Source organism: Pocillopora verrucosa, chromosome 6 (assembly GCF_036669915.1).
Source record: "Pocillopora verrucosa isolate sample1 chromosome 6, ASM3666991v2, whole genome shotgun sequence".
Taxonomy (NCBI): domain Eukaryota; kingdom Metazoa; phylum Cnidaria; class Anthozoa; order Scleractinia; family Pocilloporidae; genus Pocillopora; species Pocillopora verrucosa.
The window spans coordinates 14,867,900-14,892,472 of NC_089317.1; the positions used below are offsets into that span (position 1 = coordinate 14,867,900).

Genomic DNA, 24,573 nt, shown 5'->3' on the forward strand with positions numbered 1-24,573 from the left:
TGAAATGACTTTTCGTGGTGGCATAAATCGACTCACATTCTTACTTTACAGGTATACCGCTGGATCTATCTTCCCTTGCTGTTGTCGTCTTGCTCCGTCTTGAGAAGTTTTGTGTTTCATATATCGCAAGTGTGGTAAGAACAGGTCGTAGGCGATAAGATACAGCTTGGGAAACAAAGGAAACAAGTCAGAAGGAAGGTTCATAAATAAACAGGTACATCGACTTTGAATTTACATGAATTGAAGAGTTATTCACTTTCATTTTCAAGCTTTGCGTCTCCTTCACTTTCTAATCTATTCATCCTGTCTGGTTAGGTTCTTACATGGATGGATGATTGTTCTGAACAAGAAGGGCAAGGGGTAACCCGTGGAAAAAGGTTCGCTTCATTTGTTTTCATTGAAAATCTTTTTAGGAGTTTATTTTTAAAACGTTAGAGTTATCTATTGACTGAAATAGCGTAAAGGATATGAAAACAGATGTATCCTTTAGATGGCTTTTGAGCCCGCAATGGCTCTACGTTTGAGCGAAATTTTACAGCTCAGTTTAGGACAATGACCGGCATGATGAATAAATATCGTAATGGGGCTTTGCTACCGTTTTCGTTCACATTTTTCAAACAGCAATTTTAGTTTCTGCTGCAAGAATTAAGCGCTACATTACCTGCGTTTGTGTTCCTTGAACAATGTGAACTACACAAACATCAACCGCAACATAGTGTAATTAGTTTGAAATAGGTAATCCCTCTGTGCCTCCTAAACACATGTTTAAAGGATTAACTCTTACAGTTTTAACTATGAACCTAGGGCCTTAGGACGCCTCGTTAGTAATCGCAGTTGAAACTGAATTGATGTTTGAACTGGTCCTATCAAGGCATGCATGTGCGTTAGCAGCACATGTCAAAGTCATATCGACAAAGTTTAGTACCTTTTGTGATCGCAAACAAAGAGACTTGCAATGTGTGTTGAGGTTATTGATTATACTGTAAACATGATAGACAGTCACATCATTGACTAGGCTCATGTGCATGAGAACTCAGCCAAGATGCTATTTATTTCCCCCATAGTAATATCCTTGTTGTAATTATTCCTAAATTGTGACAAATTTGATGCTCATTGGATGTATTGTAGTGCATGTGAATTGCAAATAATTTTCAAATGATGCTTGTTTGTGTAGCTCTACCATCTAAATATGGCAGTACTGTTTACATAGGCCTTAATTGAAGAATGGTGAAACATTTTCTGCACTGATGTGAAAAAGCACTCCTTAACTTTAGGAAACTTTACAACAATTTCACACATTTCACCAGAAAAGCGTGATATTCCCTGAGCAATATACCAGGGGATTGTTTGGTAATCAAGCTGAACTGCTTTGAGAAGATTATTTTCTTAGCACCTTCTTGACTTTTCAGCCAGTGATTTAAAGGGATATACAATTTGGGAAATCTTTATAAAGGAAAATGTCTTCAAGTAAGGTTTAAGTTATTTAACATCAGACACACAGTTGGGTGAAATTAGGTGCTTCAGAGTGTTTAGGCAAAATTTAAACTGAATTTTTTTAAATACATTGATGAAAAAGCTAAATGGGTACCTGTGTGCATGTGCAGTGAGATTAACTTTCATATGGGCTATCATGGAAGAAAAGCCTCCTAATTTATTATTCATTTGGCTGTTTGTTGTATTTGTAAACAGTTTTGATGCTGTAAGAGTCATGACCACCAAGTAGTGGTTTGCTTATATTCAAATGAAATGGTTACGTGTACCATATTTGTATTCTTGCTGCAAAATTTGCAACCAGATTGGACTTTTACAGCTGTATTACAACAGAGGTAGCTTTGAACACCACATCACACAAAAAGTATTTCCTCCTCATCTTAATGTTTACTTTGACCAGAATTCATAAAAAAAAATTCAACAAAACAGGAGCTTAAAGGAATTTAAACTGCAAAAATTTTACTTTTAACTTTTTTAAGCACTGAGGAAAATGATTAGCAGATTTGTCTAATTGCATTTGAATATCATGTTATGATGGGTACATTAAAGATGATGGAGCTTTGCAAATTGGTTCATGGCACAAATTCCAACCCTATGAGCGGCAACCATGCCAGGCATTATCACAATAGCTAAACAATAGATAGAATGTCAGCTCAAAATCTTAGCTTTACATGTACTTACCTTACTTGACCTTACCTAACCTTACTTGAAGACATGTACTTGTCAAAGGGAAAGAGAAATTAAGTATAACAATAAGAAAAACACAGGCTTCCTTCTTTTGCATTGAGTGGCTTGAAAAAAAAGCACTTTTTGGAAGACTTTTTACCTTGCTAGAAGAAGGAAATCTTTACTTCACTAATGTGGCTCTGCTTCTCCCGCAGTGCTTGAAACTCCCCACACACTAAAAACACAATCCCACTGAGCTAGAAAAAATGTGCTCTTCTTCATTTAGTTCTCCATTAGAGGAAACCCACTTTTCTATATTGAAAGCTTCCTCAAGATGCATGCTTGTATCTTGTGGTTCAATGTTATTCCTTATTGAAAGCTTCCTTGAGATACATGCTTGTATCTTGTGGCTCAATGTTATCCCTTATTCTAATTTCACCTTCATTTTTGCAAACTCAATATCATACATTACCAAATCCACCACCAACCAAACAATGAAGTTTGGTAAATCAAGGATACAGATGGACCACACCTTACACCCATGGAGTCATATGGCTGCTAAAGATGATTTGTATGTCTTTTGCAATATGCAAGTTTGTAGTTCATGCTTTTAATTGATTTGCTAGTATTTTTTTTTTAACAGAAACAAAGTACAAGGAAAAAGGAAAGGATCAACCAATCAAACCACTTCTAAGGAAGTGGATAACAAGAGGTAATGCAAAGGATCAATTAAAGACTGTTAATCTACATTTTTTTCATTAACTTGACACATCTCAGATTCTCACCACTGTCTAGAAGTTTTTAATGTTGCTTTGTTATTAACTGTAAGAGGTAAACTTGCATTTCCCACCGACAGATCTAAACCCAGCCATCAAAGGCGATCATCTCTGACACAAAGAAGTCAGTCTACTGTAACCTGCACATACAAGTGAGTCATCTAAAACCATATTTGAAGTCTTTATAGAGGAGCTAATGTAAAATTTTATTTGCTCAATTGTTAGGAAACGAATCAATGATTCAGGTGCATTTCATGAATAATGTATCTGCTTTGTTTAGTTTAAGGTCACGTAGTGCATCAACAAGCCCTCGTTCTAGTACAAGTGATTGTTCAACTCACAGGTGAAGGGAATATCAATAATAGCAGACCTTATGCTTATTTCTTTCAGAGAAGTATTATATTTTTAATGTTATTACAGTTAAGTGCAGGTGTCAATAGCATATTAGGTTAATAAGGATGTATTTTACTGTGCTCTGTGCAATCCTTTTTTACTGATTTTCCTCCAAAGTGGCAGCTTAAAAGGAAAATCACTAAATGTTAAAAAAAAGACTTAATATTAAAATTCAGGTCATTATTTTACAAGCACCTAAATAAGGACCTGATATTTGATAAGTTTGAAATTGAAGTTTTGTTCCAAACATGAATAAACTTGAAGAATGAGACATTTGTTTGACTGCAGGTGTTTGCTATACCTTCAGTCACACTAACCATAGTATATATAAACAATTCCATGATCAACATGCCCTCAATAATGTGGTTGCATTGCAGTGACTTCTAATGAGCATTATCTGGACTATGTACTTTCTTGTAATGGCAATAATTTTTGTTTGTGTGAAATTTTTAAAAATTTGTGTCCACCAACAGCTGTAGGTAGCTGTTGCTGAAGTCAATAGAATTTTCTTTCTCTCTTAAGTGGTCAACCAACCCAAGAAAAGCAGGAAGCTTATAGGAAGCCTACGGCTGTGCCTTCATTTGCTGCAGCTTTCAGCAAATCAAGGCAATCCCAGCCTTCTTTGACGGTCATTGGTAATTTGGTGACATCTCAACCCTCTACTCTCCATCTGAGCAATCCCTCATCATCAGCCATTGGTAACTTATCCTCCTCATCCAAGTCTTCCTCTCGTGGAAGACGCTCTGCGTCATCGTCGTCATTATCTGATAAGTCTGCTGGACCAAGCCAATCTGCATCCCGAACTACCTGTGCACCATCACGAAGTTGGAGAAGGAGTGACCTGCCTGAGCCTAGTACAGGCTTAAGGCGGTCACAGAGATTAAAAGAGACAACGGGATCTTGTGCCAGCAACAGGTCTGGTTTTCATATTAAGTGCTTGTAGTCATTTGAACAGAAAAGCTACTTTGTATTATATCAATACACTTTGTTCCCATGTTTTGGTGATAATACTAAATAAATCTGCTATACAGTTAAGTATATGAATTTCAGTTTGTACTGCAGGGTTGTAGGTGAGGAATAGCCTGCTGGTTGAGTTAAGATCTGAGCTTGCTGAAAAGGAGATCTAGAAACAAACAAGGCTCCTAAGCTTCATATTTACAAGTGCTGTGGTGGCACCAATACTCAAGTTATTCAGGAGTTTTTTCAAACCTTTTCACAACAAGGATATGTTTTGATATTCAAAGATTATGCATGTACCACCTAAAAACCATTCATTTCCCTTTACCAAATAATTACCTGCCAGAATCTAGCAATCAATCTTCACTTTCTCATCCCCCAAATTATGCTAGCAGCTGGCACTTAGTGACAAGCTTAAGGTATTTTGTTCCTCTCAGAAGTGTGAGAGGTTATTTATAGAGGAACATAACATTGTGAAATAGTGAAACTTACATGTACAAATTCATAACCTGTTAAAAATTTTGCGCTGACTGCACATTCAGTATGTAGAGAAAATATTTTGAAATGCACTTATTTACATGCATATTGGAAACAATTACAGTGGTATTTACAGGGGTTTGCACACTAGTCTGATGCTGTTTTTTCTTTAAAAAAAAATTCTTTGGTTTCAGTCGGCGTGGGCCAGGAAAGAAGCAGTCGTGGACACGCCGACAATCACCCAGCATGTCAGCTGACAAGTTAGTTGTACAAATAAGACATCACTTGATCTTGAGGAATTTTTTTGTCTATTTATTGACATTTATTTGTCTTTGAGGGAGAGAGTAACATATACTTTTTAAACACGGAAAAGACATGTATGGGCAGTGATCTTTCCTATTGGGAAAACTAGAAATGCTGTCTTAAAATCATGTTTCAGTTGGGAATTATCATTACCTATGATTAATCCCTGAAGAGTTACATGTAAACTGAAAAATTGTCATCAGTTACATGTTTATGTCCATTCAGTGATCCTTATTTTTATTTGGATAATGACTGTATAAATGCATGTATGAATGATCATGTACATGAAACAAAAATGTACATCATTCTGTGTATACATATTTGTGTAAAATCAGATATTATGCATAATCATAGAGCATACACAGTTAATTACACAGTGCATGTAAACTTAAGTTGACTGTACTGATTTGTAAACTTTTTTGAACAGTGCTCCCCAGGAACCAGGATCTTTAGATGGAGGTACATTTTTAACCATTCAAAGTTAATTTATGGAACTGCATATTCTGAGTTTAGATTCTTTATCAAAGAAGTTGAATATATTTGTTCAATCAGTTTGGTTTTTGTTTTTGTTGTAAGTCCTTACATGATTGTTCAATGTTATCAGCATCTAGCCAGAGAACCCATCCAAAAGTCACAAACTTTGATTAAAATTTAAAGCTGAAGAATTACGGTCAAGTTGCTGACGGTTCAACTCGCCAACGCCAACTCGCCAATGTATAAAATCTAGTAGAGACGTCGGCAAGTTGGTCTTCAATCTAGTACAACTTATTAGGAGATAAACTTACAGAAAAGTAAAAGATATTTAGTAAAAAAACAGTTTTGTTTTCTTACAACAAAGTTTCTCATATGAGTCTCATATGAACATCGCCCATGAATATAAAAGCTTCAGACACAAGATCTTGTATAGAAAGCCAAGTTTTCATAGAATAATCTGATCGACTGACATGGTGAGTCTTTACGGTATTGTCACACAATAACTTGTTCGCGTCTGAAGCTTTTATATTCATTGGCGATGTCTACCTTGCTTTATTCGCCATGAGATCCTTATAAACTTTGTTGGAAGAAAACAAAATTGTTTTTGCTAAATATCTTTTACTTTTCTATATGTCTGTCTTCTAATAAATAAAGACCAACTCGCCGACTTCTCTACTCGATTTTAAAGGTCGGCGAGTTGGCGTTGACGAGTTGAACTGTCTGCGACTTGACTGGATACCAAGCTGAACTATAGTCAAACATGCACAGGGAAGTGACGGCTGTACATGGTTTTTATATAGTGCTTTGATTTACATGTTAAAGGTTGAAAAGGTCTTTTGATATAGACTAGATTTTAGTGTTTCTCTATGTGGTAATTGTTTTGAATTATAAGAGTACTATCAAAAGAGAATGGTATGTAATTAAATGATGATCTAGAGAGATTTGGAGGGTTATTTTTGTAAATGCATAAATAAAGTTGCTGACATTTTTGCATAAAAGGAAGAACTCTCATCCTCAGTATTTTCCTTACAACTTCCTTTTTTTTCATTTTCACAAGAAAGTAAAAGCTAGTTTGGAAGCCAGCCAGTAACTTTTGGATTTAACATTGTCCTCACCGTTGTCTTCACCAATGAGACCTGTTGCTTTTGAGTAACTTTATTTTTCCTTCTTTAGCTCACGGAACTGCTGAGGATTCTGCTCCTTCTGCTAGTGGTAATTATGAAATTTTGAGGGGGTTGGTTTGTTTTTGCTTTTTCTGTGCCTCTTTTAGGAAAATTTGAATTAATTTAAACTTTGTTCAAAAAATGTCATGAATTGAGAGATGTAGTTCAGATTAAGCAGCATCATAAAGGGTGTAGAGTAATGCTGTGCCATTTTAATATTTTATCTTTGTAAGCTTCCCATCAACCTCCAAAGCAAGTAGTATTATTGAAATCAGCCAAGCAGAATAAAAACTATAATTAATAGAGGTGGTAATCTAAGGACATAAAATCCATAGACAAGTATCCACGGTTATTTATATTATGAGCACTTTAAGGCAAGGGCTAGGGAAATGTGCTGTATGATCAGTGACACTGACTGGTAACGTTGTTTGTGCCTATAGGTGAAGCCTCCAGAAGTGAATTGGAGGGTTCTGGCAGCCTTGAAGATATGGAGCTAAAAGATGGCGAGTTATCAAGATTACAAGGTCAGTTTATTTTTAGCTTTTTTCTCCCATAACAACAAAATAACCTATTCTTCTGACATGTTTACTCATACGAGTGACAAAGATATCACATGCCAACTGTTACTGAATTATAAAAGGTAAACTTAAAAGTTTAATTCTACTCATGCAGGAAAAACTCAAGCTATGACTCAAATTCTCTGTATATTTATGTACATGTTTGTTTACTTCTTATGATCTAGTAAAAATTTTTACCAAAAAAAGAAACAGATGGGTGTAACAATATTTTGGTTCATTGAATTACAGCCCTCCTGGAGGCAAGGGGTGTTCCTTCTCATCTCATTGGTTCATTAGGACCACGGATGCATCAGCTGTTGCACCGAACTATCAGTTCTGGTTCAGGTAAATGAGCAAAACAAACTTGAATAGAATTCTTCTTTTGAAACAAAATTTTCAGGTAAAACATGGGTTTTATTAAGTGATGTGTACAGTGTAGGATAACATGTGTCTTCAATGCACAGGTGGTAAAGTTCAACAGATGTTGGCAGGAATCCAATCATCTGATGAAGGACAGCAGCTTCAATCTGTCATTGAAATGTGCCAGGTATGTTACAGGAGTGCACTAGTCAAGTTAATTAATTGTTCTGTTGTTTAAACTTATTTTAATGCATAGAAGGCCTGGATTTTGTTTCTCTTTCTTTACTTCCTGACAAAAATAAATTCAGCATCAGCCCAATATTACTATGCAGTTGAAAATAATCTTATGAAGTAGGATAAATTTTGTAAATTTTGATACAACATGTTCTCTGAGTTGTATCGATGTATCAGTACAACTGTAATATCTCATTTCTCATTCTACTTTATTTATCATTCAAATTCCCAGTCATCATGACACATTAAAAGTATTTCCCCAAAGATTGAAAGAAAAAGAAACACCCTTAATTTCATGTTTATGTACTACTACTTGTACTTGTAACCCTTGAAAGAGTCCTGAATTTAAATCGGCTTTTGAAAACACGATTTTATAAGGTTTGAATAAAAGCTCTGCAGAATACAGTGTACACGTAGGTTAAGAAAGATATAAGTTGCCATTATAACTTGAGGTGGAGTTGATCTTACTATACAGTTTTTTTAATAATTTTGTTAGAATATAAAAATTGGTTGTTGATGTTTTGGTGCAAAAGACCTTGTTTGACTTGTGCAGAAACAATACAATTGTTCTGAGCTATGGTATACCTTGGAATCAAAGTGTAACAGTGCCAACATTCAATGTAAAGGACTCAATAGAGTTGATGTATCTTTTTGGTGTTTGTTTTTTTAGTTTTTAGTAATGGGTAATGAAGAGAGTTTAGTGGGATTTCCTGTGAAACAAGTTGTACCTGCACTTGTGAGTAGTTACTTTGTCTTACTATGTAGACACTGCTTATGCAGAGCATACAATGTAGCTAGTGTGGCTGATAAGATTTAGACTCAAGTCTACTTGCACACATTTCTGGTGGACAAGTGAAGGATACCAAGGCAAAGCAATGTTACCAAAATTAAAGCAAGGAGGAAATTGGTATAGACTTTCAGAAAGTTTTGGTCTTCTTCATTTATGAAACTAATTAAGTTTGGGTTTTTACTCTCCAATGTGCTAATTAATTAAAAATTAGTGGTAGTTTATTTTCTGACCAAGGCTGTTGTCCTTTGCAGGTAAACTTACTTTCAATGGAGCATAACTTTGATATGGTGAGCAGAGCATTTAGTTAAATTTATCTGACAGTTCATTTCTTTGAACTGTACACACACTGTATGATCTCAACACCTCTGTTGATTCTTCTTTGTATTCACGTTTTATGTCTTTTTTTTAAAATTTTATCAAAGATGAATCATGGCTGTCGTGCCCTAACCTATCTCATGGAAGCTCTTCCCAGATCAACAGCTGTTGTAGTAGAAGCAGTACCTGTGTTTATAGAAAAAGTAAGTTGCAAGATAAGTGTGAACAATACTAATAATGATGATGATAACAATTCTTTCCATGTTAATCAAGACTTAAAAAGATGGAAAAAACATTACAGGCAAAATCTCTTAACCTATAAATATGCATAGCATGGGCTTCTATGCTTTGCAAAATGGTGCCATTCTTACTTTCTTTCTAAATACTGGTAAATGTGAAATAAAGAAAAGCTAATTTTTTAATTTGATATAATCTATTAGATGAATCAACTAATAACAACTTGAAATAAATCCATGACATTCTAAGGGGGATTTCTTTTAAACATTTTTCTTTTCTTTTCTTTTCTTCTCTAACTCTTTAAAATTGTTGTTCCTCTCTATCTCTTGGTGGGTTGGTATTTTGAATGAGAGAGATGCTCTTTTTTTTCTGTTTTGTTTTTTTTATTTTTGCTATTACCGTAAGCTGAATGATTGCAAAAAGAGCCATAACAACAAAACAATTGGAGTTGAGTTAACCTATCAGAACACTAGAAATACAGTATTCAGAGTTGAAAATTAATAATTGCTAGAATTCTGTTCCAAAGGGAAGTCAGGTATCAAATAGTGGCAGCATGGTGGAAAGGGCAAGATTTAAAATGAACAACTTTTGTATTCATCAGTTCTTTGAGACTTAAAGGGATTAATCTCCCTTATTATGGACTTACAGGAGGATCTTTTTGGTCATTATTACTATTATTATTATTTTTTTTTTATAGTTACTATTATCATTATTATTTTCATTTTTATAACTTATTATTTTTTATTGCTATTATTATTATTATTATTATTATTACTATAATTATTATTATTATCATAAGCAAACACAAGTACAATCCAAATGCATATCGAGTATCTCTGATTAACAATGGTAATAGGATCGAATGGAATCCAATCCAGTCTGTAATCATACAAGTGATTAACAAAATTGGACAACTGCAAAACGGAAGTCCAATTTGTTAACCACGAGTATGATTACAGACAGATTGAACAACAGGAAGTCCTGTAACCAATTCATCAAAACCCTGACAAATTTGAGAAAGAAACTAGACAACAGTTAACGCAGTGAAATGGAAGTCAACAGCACACACACATGATGGGTTCTGTCCTTTAACACAGGCATGAAGTGCTAACTGTCCCTTTGACTGTCCTATTACACTGTCCAATTTCAAGTATGATGGATACACTGTCCTATAAGTGCTTTAATTGGGCTGGTGATAACCAATCATGTTTGAGAATTTTGTTATAGTTTTGATTAAAACTAGTCTTCTTGTAATAATAATTGTTTTTACCATGTGCTAGCTACAAGTGATACAGTGTATGGATGTTGCAGAGCAAGCTCTCACTGCCTTAGCAATGTTATCCAGAAGACATGGAAAAGCTATCTTGCAAGCTGTAAGTGTTCATGTTCAGTGTACCCAAGGTATCAGGTTGGGTTACATAAGCCATGGCCATATGGTTTTTTAATGATACAGTGTATCATACTAGGGTTTTAAGTGTGCTGTGTTAGACAGGAGTTAATTACCTTCCACCTGTGATATGCTGAGGTTGGTTAGAATGTGGTACTCAAATGAGTGGCAAAAAATTGAGTGGAACTGCTCATGAAATGCAATTTGTGCAATTAAAGGGTCATTTGCCATGATGGGTGAACTACCCTGTTTAACCACACCAGATAATTATGGCAGAACATTTTGTGAATGAAACATGTAAGCTGTTTAGTTGTTCTAGATTTCATGTACTAATTGAATCAAAATGTGAAAAAAGACTTGTTCAGAGAGCGTGCATCTGAAGGGGGGTGAATCAAACTCAAGAAAATTTTAGTTCAACTTGATGAAGAATTGGAGCCATAACATTTATAACTTAAACAATAATTTGTAAGCAATATACATGTAGATGTTGACCGATGCACTATGAGTCAGGTAATGAACTTTTTTTTTTACTAGGAATCCATCAAACTTGCAAACTAAAAGATTGAAATTAATCAAAGCAAATCAGATGTTTGAATGTTTGTAAAGAATAACACATTGCACAGGCTTTAATTACATGTAAATCATGTATAAGAAAGGTTTTTGTTCTTGTGATTTTAAGGGCATTATACAGTGCAGTTTCTGAGGTAGCCGTTTAACAACTAACTTTGTTTGTGTTTTCTTGACCAAGGGAGGAATGTCAGCTTGTCTTCTGTACTTGGATTTCTTTTCAATATCTGCTCAGGTACAGAATGGTCCAAGGGTCCCAAAATATATTTTCCACACACTGCAATTTAGACCATCTATAAATATTATTTGAATCAATATTTGAGTTTTCCTTTGTTATCAGGTGTAGTGAGAAACTTTAATTTTCTATCCAGTGGTGCCTTGTTTTCAAATTAATACTTATGACTACAAGAATACATAACAAAATTCTTAACAGACCTTTGTTTACTTTATCATTGTAACTTGTACATAGTGGTCTACATGACAACCCTGTATTTCCACATAGCTTATCAGAGAAGTATTGATTGTGGTTAGAATAAGAAGTCAAGGTATCAAAAATAATTTAGGGAAAGAAAATATGACTAAGATAGTTTTTTTAACTACTTAAGAATTATTTATGTAGGCTTTGTCTTAACCCTTTTGCCCTTAAGAGTGACTAGCATCTACTTTCTCCTTACAATATCTCCCTTGAATCAAACAGTAGGGTCATGAGAACAATGGAAGTGATCAACAATTACAGAAGCTCTGGAATGTTAAGCTTATTCTCCTTGTCAGCACCTTAGGAAATGTATAGAGAACAGTATGGAGAATATGCATACTGATGTTAGGTTGTAAAGGGTTAATGAATGACATTACATCTATTTTCAGAGGTCAGCATTATCTGTTGCAGCCAATTGTTGTCACAGCATTGGTGTGGGTGACTTTCATCTTGTTGCAGATTCCATTCCAGTTTTAAGTGGAAGGTTACAGCACCAGGTTAGGGTCTTAACTGTAGAACTTAAAAAGGTGTGAATGCCAGATGCACGTTCACTTCTGGGATGTGATCAGAAACATGAAGATCAGATGTGAGAAAACTTGACTACTTGTACATGTATTGGTTTTCATTCATTATCTGATTTCGTAACTGATTGGTCATAACATAGAGGTTATCTGATGTTTGTGGTTTTCTGAGGTTGATAACCTTACCATTTTCAGCTCATCTTCAATTATGTTAAGTTTGCTAGAACAACTTTTTCTTTAGGCTTTTGATCCTTGGCCTTTTTTGTGGAATTCCAGTGCTCAAGTAATTGAACTACCTAGGCAGCAGTCCCTACACCTCCCTTTTTAATTAAATGATAATTGGATTTGGGCAATATTAAAACTTGTATTTATTGCTGGTCTTTTTTTTTTTATGAATAAGGGAATGTTGTTAGTTGTTGGTAAATTTATTATTGTTTTGATGTCTGACTGGTTTAGTTTGTTTTGTCTTTGAGTAGAGGCTCATCACTTTCTTTCTAATTGTACTTTTTCAGGATAAAAAGTCTGTAGAGAGTTGTTGTGTGGCGTTCGCTAGACTGGTGGATAGCTTTCAGTCTAATGAGGTCAGAATCACTGAACATTTTCTACTTGAGACATGTTTTCCTTTTTCTACTAGTTACTACAGTAACTGCTACTTCTCTACTGTTATGTTATAAGAATGCAACATACAGCAAAGATTTTTTCCTTGTTCCTTGCCTTAGATGAAAAATAATCACATGTAAAAAAGAAAAGGGGTTTTATGCAATATTTTTATGCTGAGTACAAAATTTTTTTTCAGAAACATCTGGAAGAACTGGCTGCCCATGGTCTGCTTAATAACTTGCAGCAGTTGGTGAGAGTTTCCTTTAATTTAAATTTTTGGATATTTATGTTCTCAGAAGAGAGTTTATGTCCAGTGAACTCTGTTTGGCCTCTCAAATGTTGAAAAGCCATGATCATGGTTTGGTGACAGGCATATTAAATTTTTGTTTTACTGCTTAAGAAACAGCCATGTGTTTAATACATTGTCACCATAAATATGTTACCTTTTAATTTGACAGAAAGGTTAAATACTATGCATACTTTTAAGAATTAAAATATAAGATTTGCATAACTTTTAGTTGGAACTAAGAGGCAATAAGCATCCACCCATAAAGAGGATTCCTTATTGATTAAAACTGCTCAACCAAGATACATCATACCCTCTGCTAGATTTGGGAAATTTTGTGGAAGATATTCCTATTAATTTCTCAATTTTTGATAAAATTGGGATCAATATCAGTATCTGGGCAACTGCCCACCTACCCCTCCCCTAACCCAACAACAGTCAATTGATAACAAGTTAGGGTTAATGTTGGGTTAGGGGAGGGGTAGATGGGCAGTTGCCCAGTTACTGATATTGATCCTAAAATTGCTCTAGGTGGTCTGTTGTAACTTATGAGAATGGCCCAGCTCAAGGAGATATTTGTCTAATTTCTTTATTTTTTACTGCTTTATAGCTCATGATGGCCCCTCCAGTAATAAGTACAAGCACCTTTGTAATGGTGGTGCGAATGTTGGCCATGTTGTGTTCCAACAGTCCAGTAATAGCTGTGCAGCTTCTGAAACAAAGTATGTGACTGAGTGACTTAAAAATATAACGTGATAAATGATCATTACTAACAGTAACACTTTGAATGAACTGAGTAGAGCAAGCAGAAATATAGGTAACATTCAAGGTAAAATATAACAAAATAGTGTGAGCTGTGATGTTATTTTTATAATACGCAGTATGGAAAAGAATTCCACAAGAATTCAATCAATAGGCATTGTTAGCATTGATGTAAGTTAGTCACCAACACAACTTAACAAAAACTGGAGCAACAGAATAGAAATTGACTCTGTTACAATTTTTGTTTGATTAATCAACAACCCCAGTGGAACCTGGGAAAGACCCAGTTGAACCTTCAGCTTTGAAAATGGCTGCTGTTTGACAGTGTGCACAAATTTACTTCATTGATTTTCAAAGGCGTTTTGAAAGAGGCAACCACAACATCAGTTGTAGACTGTAAAAAATGCCAAGACTTTAGGGCAAACAAGGAATAAGATCTGCAGCAAATTAAGAAATGTTGCATTTCAAAGATCGGAAGGAATAACAATTACCAAAAATTGTGCAAGTGATCTTTCATTAATATAAAATGCAAAGAAAATGTGCCAGGTTAACTCTACTGTACTGAACTTGCAAATTTAAGAGCTCATAATGCTAGAAAAATAAATATTGTTACTATGGTGACTTAAAATACCTAGCCCCTTTATTGTACCTTAAAATTTGTTTCATTCCCTAATGGAAGATTGAGAAGAAATAAATGTTGTTTACTTACTTTATTTGCTTTTTTCAGATGTGTCCGATACAATTTTGTATTTATTACTGGGCACCACAGAACCAGGGGAGGTAGAGAATGCTGAGGTAAAAGTGTTTTAGTTTTTTTTTTTTTAACCTTTCCTGATTCTACAAAGTTTCCTTTGTACTGAAATTTACATTGCTTGTTCAATCAGTAAAAATAGAAGTGCATCTGTAGTGTACTTATACCTTAACATTCATGTGGAAAGCAAAGCAAAGATCTTGGATGCCTCGATCGGGGTTACTTCACTATGTTGCTTTAATTTCTAACTCATTAATTCTTTTTGTAGTTGCTGTCAAGAAGCCCTCAAGAGTTTTTTGAAATAACTTCTTTTATCAGGTTTGTTGTTTACATTGTTGATTTTCATTGTTTTCTCTGTTAATTACACCTGAAATTCATAGTTAGCAATACGCTTTATTAGATCTAAACATCAGTGTCTGACTTGAAATTTTTGTGCAGTCTGCATGTGGTTCTGAATACATACATATCAGCTTTGAACTTCAAGCTGGTTTTCTTTTCCCTTGCCAGCTCAAGATTGTAATTTTCTACCATATTTGCTGTTACAAGAATTATAAGAACCCAATTTGTTATATTGTCTAACTTTGAGTCATGTTATACATGAAATAAGCTGGATTATTAGAAAATTAAAACTTATTCTGCCTTTCTCAACAGTGAACTTCTACCAAATTTGCCATCAGATGGTAAGTTCTTGTAGCAAGGAGATGTATGTGTGGAAGGGTAAACATGATGAGATACTTATGGCTGCGTCACTGAGAAACGTTTGTCTGGCAAGATGTACATTTCTTCTTTGGGCAGCTTATTACATTAGGTGGTTGATTTCCTTATTTGTGGGTGTTGGTGATGCAGGCTTGCTGTAGGTTTGTCTCAGTGTGAAGTTGTGTTTGCAGGGATCTTCTTGGTTGATGCTCTACTGTGCAAACCACAGCAGAAGGCTGAACAAGGACTGTGGCAGTGGAGAGATGATAGGGGACTGTGGCACACATACTCATGGATTGACAGCAAGATTATTGAGGCTGCATACCAAAGTGGAGAGGATGAACTTACTCTCACCACACTTGGAAGAACATACACTGTTGACTTTAACAGCATGCAGCAGGTTTCTCAGAATTGTGTATTTTTTTTAATGAAAATCTTTATTTACAACATAAATTACTTACAATGCATATGCTCTATTACAACACGTTGCCAACAATACATCACTGACAATACATTACTTACAATGAGCTGCTAACAATTATGATCTATAATACTTCTCTACTGTAGTATATGAATTATGTAACTAACATTCAACCACAAAAGATGACTCAAAAGAGACATGTTACGTATAACTTAGTCAAGGTAGTGATTCTAGCATTTTTCTAGAATCACTTCACAGAATTTGAATTAAAGTGGACTGTTGTGATTTTCACCTTGCAGACAAATGAAGACACAGGTACATCAAGACAGATACAGCGATGTCCAGGAGGGAGTGAGACATCTACAGCCCAATCCAAGACAGAGGAAACAAAAATCACCAAGAGTGATGAACGTTTAGTTGTTTTATGTGAAGATGCCAAGCTGGCTTCATCGTACACTTGTGTTATGTTTTCTGCTTTATACAAGATATTCAGCTCTTCTGTTGGACCTGCAGTGAGACACAAATGTGTGAATGCTATATTGAGGGTGTTGTGTCATGCCCCTCCTGATCTGCTGGGTGTGGTTCTTAAAAGACACCCCATCTCCAGCTTAATAGGGGGAATGCTTCAATCAAATGACTTGAGAGTCATAACTAATGCTCTTCAAATGGCTGAAATTGTCATGCAAAAACTGCCAGATGTTTTTCATGTATCATTCAGAAGGGAAGGAGTGATGCACAGAGTTAGAGACTTGGCCAATGGGCTTTTGGCTACAAAATCAAAGTTATCAGATAAGAACTGCTCATCAGAGTGTCTGGTAGATACTTGTGAAATTGAGAGCCCTGGACAGAGAGCTACAGAAAATTCACAGTCACTACCAGTTACCAGGTCAGGTATCTCTATAAATAGTTGCATTAGTACCAATATGCATTGAAAATGTTACTAAAAGCATAATTTTAGAACTTATTTATTATGGCTGTTCCCTCTGTCTAAGGATGTATTTCTTTTCGCCTAGGCCATACCTTTGATCTTGTGTGCAATTTTTCTCAATGCAGATTTTCCATTCAGTTACAATATATATATTTCTTGATGGTACAATGTATGTATCAATCACATTGCAGGAGGCTGGGAGATGTGTTGCGAAGGAAACGTTATTCAAAAAGGCCTGGCAGGGGAAAGGCCAGTAGTTTTCCCAGCACATCAGAAGCACATGTTGAGATAAACAGAGACCAAATTGGTTTTCCTTCTTCAAGGACAATGCTTCACGACAGCAGGGCTGCTTTCCTGGCCTCTCAAGTATCGACCAGACTGAATTCCAAATCTGCAGTTCTTTCGGAGCGACCAGCAAAGGTGGAACCTGTTTTGTTGGATTGCAGTGTTGTTTATAAGTTTTCTGGGAAATCTTTTAAAATATTATGATTGATATTTACTTCGCTGCCAAAAGTGTATTGCTAATCAGAAATACTGCATTTATTTTTGCAAAGCTGGAGACATCTGTTGCAAGCAGTCTTTCAGAAAACAGAGAGAAGATTTTGGCTTGGATTAAAGATCAAGGTACATATTGTCAATTGTGAACTGATATTTAACTATAGCAATATTCTATTAATATTTTCACGGCTATTTAACTAATGGAAAACTTAATTTTTGCCAACAGCAACCAAGTTCTGTGAAGAGTACTTTGATCAACAGAAGGGAGACTCTCATCCTGCACTTAGTGTACTTCGACAGTTAAAGAGTGCTTCAGAGGAACTGGCTTTAGATGTAAGCTTTGAAAACTGAAACCATGTTAATGATGCTACGTGTTTTTAGGAAAATAATGAAATGATATGTTGCTATTAAGATGATTTTTAAAGGGGAACAACCATGGTCTTGATGACAGATTGTGTTAATCTGTCCTGACCTGGGACATAGTTAGCTTACATACGAGGCTTACAGCAAACATATTAGTTAAAGTTACACTCGCGTCAGCAAGTGGACATGGAGGGTCTTGTTTACACTTTTTCCTCCAAACAGCTTTTATACGAATAAATCAAGAGTATGCTATGCAGGCAAAGACGTAGTTATTGTTATAGTTTTGATGTTGATAGTGATAAAGTTGTTCAGCAACTGTATTAATATGACTTCCTTGTGTTCTAAGTATGCTATTTGGTGTTGTTTTTACAGAGAGAAACATTTCTTCCAGCACTGGAGGTGAGGCTTCTGAGTTAAAAGTGTTAATTTATTACGTTGGTTAACATGCTCTCTGTTGAATTATAGTTTAATGTGGGGATTTGTTTGTCTAACCAGGAAGTCTCTGCTGTGCTGACTAATGAAGACAACAGTGCATGTGCATTTGAGATCCTCCATAGTGGACTGGTACCAAATCTTCTCAGGTATGTTTCTTAATTTTCGTATTACATTAAAGTTCTCATCTGAACTTTTGGGACCGGTTATTTACACGAGTTCTAACACAAACCGCGAATTTACCAAGCAATAGGTCCGTACGAGTACTCTTTAAGAGGGTTGTTTTCATCAAATAAATGTCTTTACATAGCTAATTTTTGCACTTTTGTCACTATTCGCAAATATAAATGTTCACATAATAGATTCAGCTAAATTCAAGATAGTCTAGAACGCGGTTTTGAAACAACAGCTAAACGTTGTTTAAATAACCGGCCCTAAGACTTGTTTTGGAAATGATTTTTTCTCTGGTGGTACATGTTGTTGTCAGCTCATGTTATGCCATAAGTGCAGAGAATGTTGCATTCAGCATATTCACAGTCAATTGAATGAAATCCATTTTTCGATAATTTCGGTCAACTTGTGCTTTTTCCCTTTTTCCAGATATATAACATCTACAGAAGTTAGTGATGCCCTTCCTCAAGAAAAGCGGCTCAGAATATTTTTCCATGTTTTTATGGGACTTCCAGTAAGTGTTTTCAATTTCACAATTCGTAAATAATATTCTGCAGCATTCTTGAAAAATGTTTTATACAATAAATAACCTATGGAAAAAAATTGTAAACACTACAGGCTTATGAATCATTTTTTCTTCTGTGCAGGAGAAAAGCTCACCTGGAGATTTGAAAATCACGGTAAATTTGTTTTTGGTTCCCAGACATAAATGAATGTGTGTTATTTATATTATCACTGTGATTAGTATAATTTTTTTAATTAGTAAGTAATGAGAAAGAAGAGGTTGGATGAAATTACCTCGCAAACAATTAAATTTCCATCAGAAGTGGTTTATTAGTTTCTTGGAGCATGTAATGGCTGAAACGAGCACAATACATCACACATTGTAAAGATGAACCCTCACGTTAAGCAATTTTAAAACAATGATAATGCCAAAATGTGTGTTAAAGTTGTCAACACATTCTGTATTTTTTTTTTTGGCAGACTGAACCCAATGTAGCGCCTATGGCTGCCCTGATACAGAAACTTCACTTGTGCATCAACCAGTTGGAACAGGTCAGTCGATGTTGGATTAAAAAAAAACATATGTACTAACTGGACTATGAATAAAATCTTATTCGTAGTTTTTTTATGCCTTGCAAATTTTATTACATGCACATAATTGTCGACCCTCTACCATTGTTTCTTTCTATGATAATGTCATGAATTGGGGAAAAGCGTGAAATATTTACTCGACTAATGCACCAAAACATTATCAGGAAGTACCTGTAAATGTAGTATATTTGTGTTTTTCAATGGGTCAGTGTATACACGTCACTCTGGACAGCGTCTCTTCATAGCAGATTAAATTACTAACAATAAGTCCCTTTTTTTCACTAGCTCCCGGTCAAAGTTCATGATACACCAGGAGGAGCAGTTGGAGCAAGGTATATGTCACTAAAAATTCTTCAAATATTGTTATAATTTGTAAAAATTTAAAAACTCTTTAATGTCACTCACAGACCTTGCATGTTTGTTTGCCAGGGGGTCTCAAGCTTTAAGATTTTTCAGCTCTCACCAAATCAAGGTTTGTTTTATTTTTTACAGTACATACTCCTCATAAACTACTTTTGGGGTGTTCAACAATTTGAAAGTCCTAAATTTGTTCGGCACTTTCGGTGTTTTTACTTGAAGTTATATCAAACGTAATACACAAGTTAATTAAAACTCCTATTTGGTTTGCTGAAATTTATCAAAGATTGACTTAAACTGTTCATACGGTCTACATACAGTGCCTTCTACAAAGACACCCAGACTGTGAAGGGTTACGACAGTGGAAACGTGGACCTGTAAAGATTGATCCACTTGCTCTTGTTCAGGTATGAATTATTCTTCAGTGCCAATTAAACCTGTTGTGCTTTATCTACTGTTTTGTAAATTAGACGTCCACAACAATGCAGTTTCGTTTGAAAACGGATATTTTTCGATGCTTTTTGGCCTTCCGTCTACACTAAGACGCTTGAGAACGGATGTATTTTTAAATGAAAGCGATTCGATTTGAAAACGCTCTCAAAAGTGGAGACAGTTGAAAACGCAGGCATATCATTTTAGTGTGGATGATCGAAAATACAGCCTTTTGAAAACGATGACGTTGGTTAGCGTCATAACGTCGTGCAACCTCTTTTCGAAGTCTCCCATCTGAAGTTCAAAACAAATATGGCGAACGAGCATGTGGGTATGTTTTTGACATTGTTGACTCATTTAATCGCTTGTCTGGAGCCTTATGTTACGTCATTCAACATTTTTGGCTTTTCTTGGACGTGCTAGCCATGTTTCACATTTTACAACGTGCGTTTAGCTGTGTTTGTTTGTTTGTTCCTTCGCTCTGGCGAAGGGCTAACGCTCGAAACGTTTGCTCTAAAACTCTTTACAGTGGCCTATAGAATCAGAATTATCTTGTGTTTGTTCACAGTTTAGCGCCGGCGCGAAATGGCACAAACACCGCGGGCTCCGTTCGTTCAGGCATACGCAAATCGACGAGTTCGTCTCATCAAGTCGAGTTTTTTAGTGTGTCCTAGTGTGGACATTGAAAAGCGTTATGGAAACGCAAGTGCAGAGAAAACGATGCGTTTTAAATAAGACGGAAAACGTTTCGAAAACGCATTAGTGTGGGCGGGGTCTCTTCCTTTATCGCTCTTCTCTTTTTTTTAGGCCATTGAGAGATATCTTGTTGTTCGGGGATACGGAAAGAAACGAGAGGTTTGTTCAGCTGTCTCTTTTTATCCTTAAGTTTTTTTATTGCTAAAATGAAATCAGTAAGTTTGTTTGCCCAAAATTACAGAATGCTGACAGTACACGCTGAGAACAAGCAAACAAATAAAGAATAACGGAAGAATTCACTTTTATTTAGCTGTGTCAAAAGTTACATTAAAAGTAATCGTTAGAAACTTACTAATGCTGTCAAACATCCTCTGAATAAGCCGGCGACACACCTGGCGATTTTGTACGCCGATCGCGGCGAAAATCGTAAGCGATTTTCGCCACAGATCGCTGCGGACACACTTAACATTATGTGGCACATCAGCCTTGATCCCAGGTTCCATCCGGTGACGTATAAAAATTGCACGAACCAATGTAAGCAAATAAAATGGCAACAACGAAGCGGAAAAAATTTTTGGCCGCTGCCATAATTTTGCAACTAAAGCGCTCTAGGCAGCGTTCTGGAAAGTGGGACAATAGAAAAATATGGTCGAAGACATGGATTTACTGAAACGCAGTCCTTCTTGAGACGATTACTGTAGTCACTTGACGTTACATCAAATAGGCATGGTTTTTCTGACCACAATGTGATCAAATTGATTTCTTTTCGGTTCGGAAACAATTTTCGATGTCCTCCGCCATTTTGAAAAGTCACGTGATAATATCATCAAACTTGATTGGTTAATTTTACTGGCGACGCGTAGTGGAAAGGGGAGAAAATCGCGGGAACGGGCAGACTTGGCGAATGCCGACAAATTTAATCACCGATATCTGACATGTCATATATCGGCGATTTTATACGACGATCGGCGAAAATCACAATCGCTGCACCGGACACAGCTGGCGATTTTCGCCGATCTCCGCGATCGGCGTATAAAATCGCTAGGCGTGTCACCGGTTTTAAACTTCAAAGGTTTGCTTCAAATTGCTGTGTCTAAATGCATATTTTGGATCTCTTGCAGAATCCAGATGACGATGGCAGTGAGGATGACGGGTAAACACAGATAGAGGCTATGTGGACCATTAATTATTTTAATTCGAGAACTTTTGAGAGGCTTAATTCATTATTCTACGGCTTTACTGAAACTCACCCATACACTTATGTCTAAGATTGATCTATATTTGGTGGTTCTGTTCCATAAAATCATATTGACAAATGCGGTTTCTTCTTGGGCTTATTTGATTTGATGATTTTAGCTTCACCCTGCCCTGGCTCAACCCACCATCTCATGACTAATGTGAAGTTGTCAAATGCTTCATTTCAAGAAATTAAAAAATCTTGGCGCGTGCACAGATGAAGGTGACATTGTCTGTGGTACTTGAGGCTAGTAGTGCAGCAGCAACAGCATTAGAAGATGTCAGATATTTCTCTTTGAATGACACTTAATTTTCACCATCCGTGCAAAAACGCGTTATCATTAATGGTCAATATTGTTTGTTTCATTTCTCAGATCTGATGATGACATTGACGAGTCTTTGGTATGTAGGGCAAATGTTTTCCACAGTTCCTTTGTTAATGTTGCATTATGCGTTGAAGTCTTACGGTTTATGCTTTGTCGTTAACAGGCAACTGAACTGCAAGGTCAAAACAACTCAAGGTATCACACATAATATTACTCCATGAAACTTATTGTAGTCGTAGAAACTGTTGGTTCTAACTTCCGGTCATCGTTGGAGTAACCTATACATTTTGTTTGTGTTGATGCAGGCATCAACTGGAGATTTTATTGGGAGACCATCTTCTTCCTTACAACATGACAGTTTATCAGGCTATCAAGCAGTATGCTCAGGTACATTGATTCATTACCTGGTTTGCATTGATTTGTTAAAATGCATGTCAAATTAGATCGTTTTTTGTGCACAAGTTGGTAACTTTCTTGGTGTTAAGACCTGCATGGCTTATGCGTTCACTGTTTGTTATTATGAAAAGGTGTTGAGTGAAAATATTAGCATGGTTATTTCTGAACAGAACGGGGGAATACAGGAAATTAGTCATAAAGCTCATTGTCTTAAAATGCTTCTTTATCTAAATCGTTCGTAAAAATCATGCTATTTCATGTTTTAGTGTGATGAGGACAAAGACTTTGATGATGATCATGGTGGCATCCTTGGCAGACCCAGTATCTGGGTCTCTACCCATACAATATGGTGCGTTCGGTTTTTCGTGTCTGCGGACATCCCTTAAACATTTAGAAAACTTGACATCGTTTGATCTACGTTAGCACTCAAATGATCTGGATTCTTGTAGAGAAGTAATACGTCGTTGGTTTTACTCATTATCTTGGAATTTAAGAGTTGTTTTAGTAATTATTTTTTTTCAGGTTTCGACCTCTCAGCCAAAACCAAAAGGAGCAGCAAACTGTCAATAGTAGTAAATCTAAGTCTGGGGCCAGCGGAACAGCTTCACGAACCTCCAGGAAAACATGGAAAGAAGATGGTAAACATTTGATTACGCTGAATCCATGAAAACGGACTTGTTTCTCACATGCTCATAAGTTAACTCAAGTATTTTTATATTTTTAAAGAGTCTGAAAATGAAATGTCTCTTGGTCAGCTCCTCTTGGTTTGTGAACCTGGAAGCTTTGGTAAGTTAAATAAACTATAAGATAGTCAAACGTTGCAGGCTGTTTTTATTTAACTAATGAATTTTGTTTTTTATTTGTAAGGCCTAAGTCTGTATTAGGTATTTAAAAGGTTTATCAGCGTCTAAACTTACCTGTGAGTTGGTACAACTCGCTATTGTTTTCTAGTCGTTGTCAAAACGTGATCTGAACACCCTTAAGGTAAACAACCTTTAAATAATCGGTTTCACCTTTTAAACATTGGTTAGACGTGAACTTTCGCATATACTGTGTAAACTTTGTTTGATTAATCGGCCCTCGATGTTCCAAAAGGTATCTCGGAGTTATGTTTGTAGCGGTGTTATTTCGAATGTAACAAAAATCTCATTTGAGGCACTTGTAATTGAATTTCACTCATAAAATACCCAGACACCACAAGATCCAGATTACTAACTTTGAACAAACAGGTATTTACGTGGGTTTATTCTGTATCTACAGCTGTCGTTGTGCACAAAGAAGTACAGTGGCCTTTGATGAAATTTGCTCAACATTCAGTTTTTCCTGATTTAGGAGTTTTTTGTACTGTAGTTATTGTTGCACGTCACAAGAGAGAGAATCGCGTTTAAATCATGTAAAGGACTGATTCTATGGTATCTGTTATGGAAGTTTCGGTGAAAGTCTCAACGGAAATATCTCCTTCATCAACAGACCAAGTTTCGTTTTCATACTTGCGCTGTGGTTGCCTTGAAAATCTCCTGTATGTATTTAGATTTAAAAAGCTAATGTTGCCTTCAATTCTTGGTCAGTAACTTCAGATCCTAGTGTGGAAGTGATAAGTCTTATGAAAGCTCTTCATGTTCTTAATTATCACTGGACAACGCTTTATGAGGTGAGTGTCAGTTTTTGGTGTTGCCTACCAGCCAACTAAAACAGCCTACTTTTCACTTCGAAATATCGGATTAAAATGTTATAGAATGTCTTGCGAATAGTGCGGTTGAAAATGTGGTACAACTATGTGTCGTTAGACAAACGTGCAACTAATTTTACTTTATTATATCTGTTTTTAGGGGCAAACCCGTAAAGCGTTCTTGTCTTCTAGTGAATTTATAAACAATAAACTTGCAGCAAAAATTACGCGGCAGTTACAAGGTAATTTGTTAGTTTTATCATACACGCGTCAAGGATCAAGCCTCTTACGTGCTATAGTATCATTGTTGACCTA

At 35.9% G+C, this 24,573-nt stretch overlaps 1 protein-coding gene across 1 annotated transcript in view; it reads left to right on the forward strand.

Annotated features, from left to right (window-relative positions):
* Window positions 1-71: 71 nt before the first annotated feature.
* LOC131773575 (E3 ubiquitin-protein ligase TRIP12-like) overlaps window positions 72-24,573 on the forward strand; it is a 29,785-nt gene continuing 5,283 nt past the window's right edge. The window contains exons 1-47 of the mRNA XM_059089520.2: window positions 72-214; window positions 316-377; window positions 2,801-2,869; window positions 3,014-3,085; window positions 3,214-3,276; window positions 3,849-4,241; window positions 4,955-5,020; window positions 5,491-5,522; window positions 6,711-6,749; window positions 7,141-7,224; window positions 7,507-7,602; window positions 7,722-7,804; window positions 8,522-8,587; window positions 8,893-8,928; window positions 9,064-9,159; window positions 10,474-10,566; window positions 11,329-11,382; window positions 12,012-12,119; window positions 12,656-12,724; window positions 12,940-12,993; window positions 13,640-13,751; window positions 14,519-14,586; window positions 14,811-14,860; window positions 15,194-15,222; window positions 15,430-15,638; window positions 15,959-16,545; window positions 16,779-17,007; window positions 17,142-17,211; window positions 17,312-17,418; window positions 17,821-17,847; window positions 17,944-18,029; window positions 18,481-18,565; window positions 18,699-18,731; window positions 19,036-19,107; window positions 19,432-19,478; window positions 19,576-19,618; window positions 19,824-19,910; window positions 20,743-20,790; window positions 21,753-21,784; window positions 22,242-22,269; window positions 22,357-22,388; window positions 22,499-22,580; window positions 22,856-22,938; window positions 23,112-23,227; window positions 23,316-23,375; window positions 24,158-24,240; window positions 24,419-24,500. Of these exons, the coding sequence (XP_058945503.2) occupies window positions 328-377; window positions 2,801-2,869; window positions 3,014-3,085; window positions 3,214-3,276; window positions 3,849-4,241; window positions 4,955-5,020; window positions 5,491-5,522; window positions 6,711-6,749; window positions 7,141-7,224; window positions 7,507-7,602; window positions 7,722-7,804; window positions 8,522-8,587; window positions 8,893-8,928; window positions 9,064-9,159; window positions 10,474-10,566; window positions 11,329-11,382; window positions 12,012-12,119; window positions 12,656-12,724; window positions 12,940-12,993; window positions 13,640-13,751; window positions 14,519-14,586; window positions 14,811-14,860; window positions 15,194-15,222; window positions 15,430-15,638; window positions 15,959-16,545; window positions 16,779-17,007; window positions 17,142-17,211; window positions 17,312-17,418; window positions 17,821-17,847; window positions 17,944-18,029; window positions 18,481-18,565; window positions 18,699-18,731; window positions 19,036-19,107; window positions 19,432-19,478; window positions 19,576-19,618; window positions 19,824-19,910; window positions 20,743-20,790; window positions 21,753-21,784; window positions 22,242-22,269; window positions 22,357-22,388; window positions 22,499-22,580; window positions 22,856-22,938; window positions 23,112-23,227; window positions 23,316-23,375; window positions 24,158-24,240; window positions 24,419-24,500 (4,210 nt within the window). The 5' untranslated portion in view covers window positions 72-214; window positions 316-327. The remainder of the gene's footprint in view (window positions 215-315; window positions 378-2,800; window positions 2,870-3,013; window positions 3,086-3,213; window positions 3,277-3,848; window positions 4,242-4,954; window positions 5,021-5,490; window positions 5,523-6,710; window positions 6,750-7,140; window positions 7,225-7,506; window positions 7,603-7,721; window positions 7,805-8,521; window positions 8,588-8,892; window positions 8,929-9,063; window positions 9,160-10,473; window positions 10,567-11,328; window positions 11,383-12,011; window positions 12,120-12,655; window positions 12,725-12,939; window positions 12,994-13,639; window positions 13,752-14,518; window positions 14,587-14,810; window positions 14,861-15,193; window positions 15,223-15,429; window positions 15,639-15,958; window positions 16,546-16,778; window positions 17,008-17,141; window positions 17,212-17,311; window positions 17,419-17,820; window positions 17,848-17,943; window positions 18,030-18,480; window positions 18,566-18,698; window positions 18,732-19,035; window positions 19,108-19,431; window positions 19,479-19,575; window positions 19,619-19,823; window positions 19,911-20,742; window positions 20,791-21,752; window positions 21,785-22,241; window positions 22,270-22,356; window positions 22,389-22,498; window positions 22,581-22,855; window positions 22,939-23,111; window positions 23,228-23,315; window positions 23,376-24,157; window positions 24,241-24,418; window positions 24,501-24,573) is intronic.